Below are 12,530 nucleotides of genomic sequence, written 5' to 3' on the forward strand. Positions count from 1 at the left end.
AAAGTGGAAAAAGTAGAGTAGTTCCAATAAAATCATTAGTTTGTGTGCAAAACAATTAAAGTGTATTCTGTCTGATATGCCGTGGTCTCACTCCTTTCCTACTACAAAACCAGATGTAATTTTAAAATATTTTTAATGTTATTACACATGTGTACATATATACATATAGATGCCTATACATACATGCACATATGCATGTAGTAAACATATCAAAAAGCAGTTTGGAAAACTATTTTCATAACTTTTGTTGCCTTTGGAAGAAGAAAAACATTATACTAAAATGGAAAAGGAGAAAAAAATGAAAGAGCAAGGCAGAAGGAAAGAAAAAAACAGGATTTTACTTAATTAAAAGAGGAAAAACTACAAGCACACAAATTTAGGGTTGAAATGAGTGAAAGGCTACAAATACAGACACATTTGAAGCAATTTTTCAAGAAATAACTTGTTCAATCCTATTCAAGAAATAAGAAAACAAGATGGGAATGGAAGAATTTCTGGAAAAATAAATTGATGAAAATTATTGCAAAACAGACATTTTAACATACCAAATTTCAGGAATAAGATAGAAAAGTCTGTCAAAAGCTATTCTTCCCTATTCCCCAGCAAAGGAGTAGGCAAGATGGTTTCGTAATTAACTTACTCAAGTCCTCAAAAAGCAAATAATTCAAATGCTATTTGAGTTCGAGCATAAAGATAAATAGCTTTTTGTTCATGAAAACCAGAGAGGTGGAAGGTGCTGTATATACCTGAAGAATCGAATTGAGGCCATGGTGGTAAGGTTCTCATGTGGATTGTGGAAGATGTTAGATACTGTCAGGAAGTCTAGGCATTTTGAGGTCACTCTGTCTAATGGCACAGCCATAGGGTGTGAAGTTGCCAAGCTGGGGGACTGAGGGACTGAGATGGAAAAAGGATCAATAGGCTGGTGGCAACTTGCTAATAAATGAGAAGAAATGGGGTGGTCAGCAAAATACTCTGAGGACAACAGTGAAGTTGACCCTTGAACAATATACGTTTTAATCCAGCACATGGGGATTTTTTCAATATGGTAGAGTTCTGTAAATGTATTTTCTTTCCTTATTATTTTCTCAACATTTTCTTTTCTCTACCTTACTTTGTTTTAAGAATACAGCATATAACACATATAACATACAAAATATGGTTAATCAACTCTTTATGTTATCAGCAAGGCTTCCAGTCAACGGTAAGCTATCAGTAGTCAAGTTTTGGGAGACTCAAAAGTCATACATGGTTTTTGACCATGTGGGGTTGGTGCCCCAAATCCCTGCATTGTATATTGTTTCTTAGCCGAATAAAATTGTGCCAGTGAGGGAAATGTTTCGTCATACATATGCAAACAAATGATTTAGACATACAGTAAGAAGCTAGGAGAATGTCACATTGTGGCTGGCCTGGAGAGTAAGGAAGTAGCAACTTCTCTTCAACAGAGCTGAGCAGCAGTTGTGCCCTTTCCAGACAACAAGCTTTAGTTAAAATAAAGAGGTAGAGAATGAGCTCTGTGTAAAGTTGATGGTGGAGTGGAGAGAAGAGTCCAGGATGGAAGCAAAACATCTTGGGAGAAACCCCTGAAAAGAAACAATAATCTCAAGAGAGGAAGCATGAGGTTGTGCTAGAGTGAATGCAGGTGAGGAGAGCTCCTAAGGGGCTTGAAACTGGAATTCAAATCACAGCTTCAGTGATTATAGGTGGTGTCGGGAGCCTACTGAGTCTCCAGGTCTCATTGTTTTGTTCAACATTGAATTAAAATTTGGCTAGAAGTTCTCCGACCAGCCAGTTCACAAATTTCGCCATTTTGTTTCCACAAATGTCCCCTAATTCACATGAAAATCTCTGTTTTCTCATATAATCATCTTCAATTTTTTCATCTCACTAATTATTTTAAGTCTCAATTTTGACTAAATGGGATTTACCTCTGGGATGCAAGTTTGGTTTTTTATTATTAGTAAAGTTTGTTTTGAGAAAGAGAGTGCACTCATGAGCAGGGGAGGGGAAGAAAGAGAGGGATAGAGAGAATCCCAAGCAGGCTCCATGCTGTCAGCACAGAGCCCAATGCAGGGCTCAATCTCACACACTATGAGATCATGATCTGAGCAGAAGCCAAGAGTGGGGCGCTTAACTGACTGAGCCACCCAGGGGTCCCAGGCTTGTTTTAACATATGCAAATCAATCAATGTAATACACCACATTAATAGAATGAAAGATGGCAGAGAAGCATGGAACTTTTTTCCCCTCCCTCTCTCATCCCTGAAATGCAGCTAGATCAACACAAATCACCTTGCACACCTAGAAAACCGATTTGAGGATTAACACAGCAATCTGCACAGCATGAACCACAGAACTTGGCAAGTACATGGCACGGAGAGGTGAACTGGGGGAGGAAGAAGGCTCAGTGGGTAGGGAGCTGTTTTTGCTTGTGGAGAGAGGATGGAGTCAGTGAGGAGAGTACAGGAAAAGCACTTCCCCCTACCCCCAGAAGTAGCTGGAGAGAAAGGGAAAGAGTGGGCTGAGCAAAAAATAGAGAAAGGAGAAAGGGACTGCAAGGGACTGAACACAGTAGAGAGAAAGGAGAGAGGAGAGTGTTTAAATTCCACTAAGATGCTGTAAACAGGGGAGCGCAGAGTCTGAAACTTCACAGCTCATACCTGGTGGAGTTCTAGTGGGAAGGGTGAATCCCTGGGAGCCGACAGCGAGATCCGAGGGGTCCGCAGGCCACACAGGGAGAGGTGGCTTCCCTGATGGGAGGACATTTGGTAGAGGCTCTGCAGAAAGGTCCCAGAGGCCCCTGGAGAACAACCACATTCACTGGTATTGTAACAAGGACGTTAAGGATTCACTTTAGCCCAGCGCCAGATGTGTGTCAGGGTTTGCCACAATCCCTGAAACACTGTTGCTACACGATGGCATAAACTTTCTCTGGGGCAGACTGGCACATGGCCACAGCCTCTGGGCTGCAGCAGCAGAATAGGAATGTTCCAGGGGGTGGGCCAGCACCAGCCACTGCTCTGCAGGTCTCTCTCCCTGAGGGTCTGAGAGGGTCAAAGCTGCAGGACCATCAAAAGTGAGGCATTTGGAAACATCTGAGATTAAACTTGGGAGGGATGTACCACCTGGCAGGCTAACAGCTTGGTCACAGACAGTGTAGAAGCAGGGAGTGGATGCAAGCTGGAGACAAAAGTGGAATGCTGATTGCTGATCAGAGAGAGCACAGAGTTCTGATACTAAAGACTGGGTAACTCGATGATGCCGTTTTCACCTCTGTGGCGCATGAGCATACAGGCCTACATTTGCCTCAACAATCCGCCCCAATAAACTAAGTAGCGCCATCTAGTGGAAAACAGAGCCATTACACTAAGCCTTACCCAACTGGGCCAACCTTTCTCTTGAGGAACACAAGTCTCTCCACCTGTTTACTTTATGGACTATAAAGTTCTTAACGGTTTGACTTCTAGGGGAAACTGGATATAATTTCAATTCTGTATGTTGGTCCATGTAGTCAATTTTTTTCTTATTCTTGAATACAGAAAGAGAAATAATTTTTATTGTTTTTATAAAAAAGATTTTTAATTTTTTCTACTATATTTTTTCCTTTTTTGTAAATTTTTAAAATTCCATTTTACTTTTATCATTTAATTTTTTGAATTTTCAAATGTTTTCCTTTTTTTTCTCTTTTATTTCCCTTTTTTCTTTATTCTATCAAGCTTCTTTCAACAACCAGACCAAAACACACCTAGAAGCCAGCATCCTTTGATTTCTTTGTGTTGTTTTTAATTTTTTTAAATTATTATTCATTTTATTAACTCTTTTTCTTCCTTCAAAATGACAAAACAAAGGAATTCATCCCCAAAAGAAACAGCAGGAAGAAATGACAGCCAGGGACTTAACACAGATATAAGCAAGACGTCTGAACCAGAATTTAGAATTACAATAATAAGAATACTAGCTGGGGTTAAAAAAAAAAGCATAGGATCCCTTAGTGTGGAGATAAAAGAAGTAAAATCTAGTCAGAACGAAATTAAAAATACTTTAGCTGAGCTGCAATCTCATATAGATGCCATGCGGGCAAGAATGAGTGAGACAGAGCAGTGAATCAGTGATATGGAGGACAAACTTCTGGAGAATAATGAAGCATAAAAAAGAGACTGAGGCAAAAGAGCATGATATAAAAATTAGACAACTCAGTGACTCATTAAAAGGAATAACATCCAAATCACAGGAGTCCCTGAGATGAAGAAAGAGAAAAAGGGGTAGAAGTGTTATGTGAGCAAATCATAGTAGAAGACTTTCCTAATCTGGGGAAAGACACAGACATCAAAATCCAAGAAGCATAGAGAATTCCCATTAGATTCAACAAAAACCGACCATCGACAAGGCATATCATAGTCAAATTAAAAAATACTCAGGTAAGGAAAGAATCATGAAAGCAGCAAGGGAATAAAAGTCCTTAACCTACAAGGAAAGACAGATCTGATTCTCAGCAGACCTATCCACAGAAACTTGGCAGGCCAGAAAGGAGTGGCAGGTTCAATGTGCTGAATTAGAAAAATATACAGCCAAGAATTCTTTATCCAGCAAAGCTGTCATTCAAAATAGAAGGAGAGATAAAATTTTTCCAGACAAACAAAAACTAAAGGATAAAGTGACCAATAAACCATCCCTGCAAGAAATTTTAAGGTGGACATTCTGAGGGAAGAAAAGAAAAAAAAAAAAACATACCAAAAGCAACAAAGACTAGAAAGGACCAGAGAACATCACCAGAAACTCCAACTCTACAGGGAATATAATGGCAATAAATTCAGATCTTGCTGTACTCACTCTAAATGTCAATGGACTACACACTCCAATAAAAAAAAACATAGGGTAACAGAATGGATAAGAAAACAAGATCCATCTATATGATGTTTATGAGAGACCCATTTTAGACCTAAAGATACCTTCAGATTGACAATAAGGGGATGGAGAACCATCTATCATGTTAATACTTGTCAAAAGAAAACCAGAGTAACCATACTCCTATCAGACAATTTAGATTTTATAATAAAGACTGTAACAAAAAATTAAGAAGGGCATTTTATCATAATTAAGGGGTCTATCCACCAAGAAGTTCTAACAATTGTAAACATTTATGCTCCAAACGTGAAAGTACCCAAATATATAAGATCAATTAATCACACACATACAGAAACTCATTGATAATAAACCAATAATACTAGGGGACTTCAAAACCTCACTTACAGCAATGGACAGGTCATCTGGACAGAAAATCAACAAGGAAACAATAGCTTTGAATGATACACTGGACCAGATGGACTTAATAGATATATTCAGAACATTTCATCCTTAAGCACATTCTCCTTGGGTGCACATGGAACATTCTCCAGAATAGATGACATACTGGAACATAAATCAGCCCTCAACAAGTACACAAAGATCAAGATCATACTGTGTATACCACAACACAATGAATCTCTAAATCAACCACAAGAAAAAATTGGGGGAAGGTAACAAATACTTGGAGAATAAGCACATCCTACTAAACAATGACTCAGCTAACCAAGAAGTTAAAGAGGAAATTAAAAAGTACATGGAAGCCAATGAAAATAATAATACCACAGCCCAAAACCTCTGGGACACAGCAAAGGCAGTCATAAGAGGAAGTATATAGCAACCCAGGCCTTCCTAAAGAAGGAAGAAGGGTCTCAGATACAAAACCTAACCTTATACCTTAAAGAACTGGAAACAGAACAGCAAATAAAATCCCAAACCAGCAGAAGACAGATTAGAGCAGAAATCGATGCTATTGAAACCAAAACCAAAACCAAAACAAACAAACAAACAAAAAAAAACCAGTAGAACAGATCAATGAAACTGGGAGCTTGTTCTTTGAAAGAATTAACAAAATTGATAAACCCCAAGTCAGTTTGATCAAAAAGCAAAAGTAAAGGATCCAATAAATAAAATCAAGAATGAAAGAGGAGAGGTCACAACCAACACTGCAGAAATACAAATAATAAGAGAATATTATAAGGAAATATATGCCAATAAAATGGGCAATCTAGAAGAAATGGACAAATTCCTAGAAACATATAAACTACCAAAACTGAAACAAGAAGATATAGAAAAATTTAACAGACTTATCACCAGAAAAGAAATCAAATTAGTCAAAAATCTCCCAAAAAACAAGAGTCCAGGGCCAGATGGCTTTCCAGAGGAATTCTACCAAACATTTAAAGAGGAGTTAACACCTATTCTTTTGAAGCTGTTTTATAAAATAGAAATGGAAGGAAAACATCCAAACTCATTCTATGAAGCCAGCATTACATTGATTACAAAACCAGACAAAGACCCCACTAAAAAGGAGAACTACAGACCCATTTCCCTGATAAACATTGATGCAAAAATCCTCAACAAGATACCCACTAACTGGATCCAATAATACATTAAAAGAATTATTCATCCCAACCAAGTGGGATTTATACTTGGGATTCAGGGCTGGTTCAATATCCACAAAACAATCAATGTGATATATCACACAATAAAAAAAAAGGACAATAACTACATGATCCTCTCAATAGATGCAGAGAAAGGATTTGACAAAATACAGCATCCTTTCTTGATAAAAACACTCAAGAATGTAGGGATAGAAGGATAATACTTCAAGATCATAAAAGCTATATCTGAAAGACTCACTGCTAATATCATCCTCAATAGGGAAAAATGGAGAGCTTTCCCCCTAAAGTCAGGAACACGACAGGGATGTCCACTCTTGCCACTGTTATTCAACATATATTGAAAGTTCTAGCTTTAGCAATCAGACAACACAAAGGAATTAAAAGGCATCCAAATTGTTAAGGAGGTAGTCAAACATACACTCTTCACAGATGACATGATACTTTATATGGAAAACCCAAAAGAGTCTACCAAAAAACTGCCAGAACTGATCCATAAATTCAGCAAAGTTGCAGGATATAAAATCAATGCACAGAAATCAGTTGCATTTCTATACATCAATAATGAAGCAACAGAAAGAGAAATCAAGGAATCAATCCCATTTACAATTCCAGTAAAAACCATAAAATACCTAGAAATAAACCTAACCAAAGGGTAGAAAATTTACTGAAAACTACAAGAAGCTTATGAAAGAAATTGAAGAAAACACACACAAAAAAGGAAAAATATTCCATGTTCCTGGATTGGGAGACCAAATATTGCTAAAATGTCAATACTACACAAAGCAATCTACATATTCAATGCAATCTCTATCAAAATAACACCAGCATTCTTCATAGAACTAGAATAAACAATCCTAAAATTTGTATGGAACCAGAAAAGATCCCAAATAGCCAAAGCAATCCTATAAAAGAAAACCAAAGCTGGAGGCATCACAATCCTTTTTTTTTATTAAAAAAAATTCTTTTTAATGTTTTATTTATTTTTGATACAGAGAGAGACAGAGCATGAGAGGAGGAGGGGCAGAGAGAGAAGAAGACACAGAACTGGAAGTAGGCTCCAGGCTCTGAGTTAGCTGTCTGCACAGAGCCTGACATGGGGCTCAAACCCACGAACGTGAGATCTGACCTGAGCTGAAGTCGAAGGTTTAACCAACTGAGCCACCCAGGCGCCCCAAGGAGGCATCACAATCCTGGACTTCAAGATGTATTACAAAGCTGTAATCATCAATACAGTATGGTACTGGTACAAAAACAGACAATCAGATCAATGGAACAGAATAAAGAACCCAGAAACAGACCCACAAATTTATGGCCAACTAATCTTTGATAAAGCAAGAAAGAATATCTAATGGAATAAAGACAGTCTCTTCAGCAAATGGCTTTGGGAAAACTGGACAGCTACGTGCGGAAAAATGAACCTGGGCCACTTTCTCATACCATACAAAAAATAAACTCAAAATGGAAGAAAGACCTAAACGGAAGATAGGAAGCCATCAAAATCCTAGAGGAGAAAACAAGCAACAACCTCTTTTATCTCGACCACAGCAACTTCTTACTCAACATGACTCTGGAGGCAAGAGAAACAAAAGCAAAAATGAACTATTGGGACTTCATCCAAATAAAAACTTCTGTACAGTGAAGGAAACAATCAGCAAAACTAAAAGGCAACCAAGAGAATGGGAGAAGATATTTGCAAATGACATATCAGATAAAGGGTTAGTATCCAAAATCTATAAAGAACTTATCAAACTCAACACCCAAAATACAAATAATCCAGGAAGAAATGGGCAAAAGACATGATTAGACACTTTTCCAAAGAAGACATCCAGATGGCTAACAGACACATGAGAAAACTGCTCAACATCACTCATCATCAGAGAAATACAAATTAAAATCACAATGAGATACCACCTCACACCAGTCAGAATGGCCAAAATAAACAACTCAGGCAACAACAGATATTGGTGAGGATGTGGATAAGGATCTCTTTTGCACTGCTGGTGGGGATGCAATCTGGTGCAGCCACTCTGGAAAACAGCATGGATTCCTCAAAAAACTAAAAATAGAACTACCCCAGACCCAGCAATTGCACTACTAGGTGTTTATCCAAGGGATACAGGTGTGCTGTCTCAAAGGGGCACTTGCACCCCAATGTTTATAGCAGCACTACCAACAATAGCCAAAGTATGGAAAGAACCCATATATCTATCAATAGATGAATGGATAAAAAAGATGTGGTACACACACACACACACACACACACACAATGGAGTATTATTTGGCAATTGAAAAGAATGAAATTTTGCCATTTGCAAATATGTGGCTAGAACTAGAGGATATTATGCTACACAAAATTAGCCAGTCAGAGAAAGACAAATAGCATATGACTTCACTCATATGAGGACTTTAAGATACAAAACAGATGAACATAAGGGAAGGGATGCAAAAATAATATACAAACAAGGAGGGGGACAAAACAGAAGAGCCTCTTAAATTCAGAGAACAAACTGAAGGTTGCTGGAGGGGTGGTGGGTGGGGGACGGGATAAGTGGGTAAGGAGTATAATGGAGGGCACTTGTTGGGATGAGCACTGGGTGTTCTACATAGAGGATGAGTCACTGGAATCTACTCCTGAAATCATTATAGCACTGTAGGCTAACTAACTTGGATGTAAATTTAAAAATGAACTAAAAATAAAAAATATAAAAATATAAAAAAATAGAATGAAAGATAAAAACCACATAATCTGAGTAGATGTGGCATATATACACAATGGAATATTATTCAACCATAAAAAAGGAAATCTTGCCATTCGCAACAACATGGGTGCTGTAGACATTATTATGCTAAGTAAAAAGAGCCAGACAAAGAAATAAATGTACTGCCTGATCTCACTTATATGTGGAATCGAAGAAAGTCAAATTCATAGAAGCAGAGAGCAGAATAGGAGTTGCCAGCACCAGGGAGGTGGCAGACACGGGCAGATGTTGGTCAAAGAGTACAAAGATTCAATTGTGTAGAATGAATCCAGTCTAGAGATCTAAAGTACAGCATGGTGAATGTAGTTAAAAATACTGTATTTTATACTGGAAATTTGCTTAGAGAGTAACTTTCAGATGTTTTCACCATACCTGAAAAAGGTAACTGTATGTTAATTAGCTTGACTTCATTAATCATGTTTCTGTGTATATGTATGTCAAAAATCATCTTGTACACCTTAAATAATACATTAATAAAATTAAACCTTTTTACAGATTACAACTAGCACTAGTTGCAACTAGTACTTTATTCATATCATTTGAGTGGAAACCACTGTATTTTAAGAAACATTTCTTTGCAAATTCTTGAAAGAAAAGCAAACGACATACTCAACTTTGTGTCCTGAGTCCATAATCTAGTGCTAGGAATAAAGAGACTAAATAAATATTCAGTGAATGAGAATTACTGTTTAACCAACAAATAATTGCAGAATGCTTGCTCTGTACCAGACGCTGTATTCTGAGCTAAGGATAATTCGTTTAACCTCCCACATCACTACTTTCACCCACCCACGTTTCTGCAACTGCATTTCCAACTAGCAATAATCATTATACTCCTATTTCCTTTATGTTTCAGTTTAAATGTCATTTCGCCAGTAAATCTTTCCTTGAGCGTCACAAACAAATGCATTTGCCAAATGATATCAAGAGGGATAGAGACTGAACAAAAAGCTATTGGGGTTTAGGGAGCATGGCAGGGGGAGTCCCTGGAAGTTTGAGGTCAGCGACGCCACGGCAGCTAAGACTTGTAAGGCCAAGATCCTGGAGAGGAAAAACTGAAGAGGTGTGAGCCCAAAATCCTATGCATAATTTCTTTTTAAGGAATGTGACTACTTCTGAGTTGCACAAGGGCTGGGGAGGTATCAAAACGCCACATGGAAATCAGTTTGTGGGAGGCTGAAGATCTTTCCAGAGGTTTTGGCATTTGGTAGTGCTGGCTTGATAGGTAGGCTGTCTAAGGTGGAGGGGGCCCGTAACACCTTGTGCTTTTACTTGGGAGTCCTGAAAGACTATACCTGCAACCTGGAAATAAGGTCAAATCAGATATAGGTCCCCCCAACAAAGTACAGCGCCTAACCTACACTGGGAACACCACCACCGCTTTACCATGATGCAATTTTAGAAGCGATTGTATAAGGAGACACAGAGTGGTTTTATTATGTGAATGACCTGTTTGGGGACTACAATTCCATTTCTTCAAAGGGATTAAGGAAGGATGGAGGAAGATAATCTTAACCAGAGCCTCAGCAATTTTTTATTTATATTGCCCATCATTCAAAAAACAAAACGACAAGGTACGCCAATGATTTTTCCAGGACCAAGTGAATAAAAAACAGGCACCTCAAAATAAATGTTAATAATATGTCTAAGAAAAACAGAGGAATAACATGAAGAATCACACCAGAGAACTAAACACACACAAAACTTTTTTAAAGAAAAACAAAATAAAAAGAATCAAGTTTAAATCTTGGAAATGAAAAATAAATCAGGATTTCAGCCGATAAATTCATAGTAGATCGAATACAACAGAAAAGAGGGTTAGTAAACTGAGAGATAGGTCAGCATGTAAGGACGCATGTCTTGAATTGGGCAGCCTGAATCGGCTTCCCCTCTGACCTTGAAGGCCAGCTAACACCATTAACATTTCTGGGGGTCAAGACTAGTCACGCCCTACGCCCTACGTGAGGGTCCTGGGCCCACTCTGTGATTGGTCGATACTCTGGGTGTTGTGATTGGCTCCCACTGGGGGTGTCGATGTGTGGTTAAAGTTGCTGCCAGTATTGATAGCGGGGGTAGGGATTGGATAGCTGTGCCTGTCTTGCCATTTCCTGTAACACCCTCTCCCTAAAAGAGCCCCTGGCCCGCCATGTTCGGGGCTCGCTCCACGTGGATCCAGTGTGTTGGTGGAGTCTGGGAGCCCGTGTTTATAAGCCCCTAGTAATAAAGCCCTTTGCTTTTGCATGTGTGACCCCATCTCCCTGGCGGTCGCTGCTTTTGGGGGTGATATTGGAAGCTTGGGTATTACAAGCAGAGAACATACATGTTACTGGACAGAGGGAAAAAAACGATAAAAAATATAAAATGTGTGAGAGCTATACTAGAAGTTGTGAAAAGATCTAATGCATGTGCAATTGAAGTCCAAGCAAAAAGTTTCTGAAGAAATATTCAATGATAATATTCCAAACACAGAGGCACTTAGATGGCTCAGTCGTTTAAGTGTTGGACTTTGGCTCAGGTCCTCATCTCACTGTTTGTGGGTTTGAGCCCCACATCGGGCTCTGTGCTGAGAGCTCAGAGCCTGGAGCCTGCTTTACATCCTGCCTCCCTCTCAGCCCCTCCCCCACTCATGTTCTGTCTCTCTAACATAAACTAAAAAACAAATTAAAAATTTTTTTCCAAACACAAAAGACCATGAGCTACAAATTCAAGACAGCCTGCATTTTCCAAATATGGTAAATGTAAGAGTAACCACACTTCTGGAAATCATACTAAGACAGGAAGCCAAAAGCAAAAGGAAATGTGAAAACCTTGGGTGTGCTGGTTTGCAACCCCCTCTGGGAGCTTCTTTTTGAACCAGCCCCCTTACACAGACAGCAGGAAGAAACCTAAGAAAGAGAACACCACGTCCAGGGTGGAAGGTGGTGGTAGTAATAAGCAAGGGGAATTTACATACCAGGCTCTGCTATGGCGGCAGCAAGATGGCAAATGGATCCCCACACCCGCCAGCGGAACTTTAAAAGCTCGTGAAGAGGCCTTAACTGGGTGCAGTCACGCAGACCAGGCAGGTGTTTTCAATACCGCGTTACTAGCTCAAGGCTGTGTCCCTGGAACAGCCTCTGGGAGCCGGAAAGGAGATCCGAACTCACAGGCCAAGGACAGGGGAGGTAGCAAGGAGACCACGAATGCCCGGGTCAGCATCAGTGGGCAGTCAGGTCTTTTTGATGATGTTCCCCAACAAGGGGGAAATAAAAGACATATCCCCTTTGAAAAAGAGGAGGCGAGAAGGAGGGAGGAAAACTGA

At 39.1% G+C, this 12,530-nt stretch overlaps 1 protein-coding gene across 1 annotated transcript in view; it reads left to right on the forward strand.

Annotated features, from left to right (window-relative positions):
• Positions 1–12,530, forward strand: part of LOC115272517 (olfactory receptor 10K1-like) — a 13,194-nt gene extending 664 nt beyond the window's left edge. Inside the window, exon 2 of the mRNA XM_029915569.1 lies at positions 12,100–12,530. Within this exon, the coding sequence (XP_029771429.1) occupies positions 12,100–12,530 (431 nt within the window). The remainder of the gene's footprint in view (positions 1–12,099) is intronic.

The sequence above is a fragment of the Suricata suricatta genome, chromosome 11, assembly GCF_006229205.1.
Source record: "Suricata suricatta isolate VVHF042 chromosome 11, meerkat_22Aug2017_6uvM2_HiC, whole genome shotgun sequence".
Lineage (NCBI taxonomy): Eukaryota > Metazoa > Chordata > Mammalia > Carnivora > Herpestidae > Suricata > Suricata suricatta.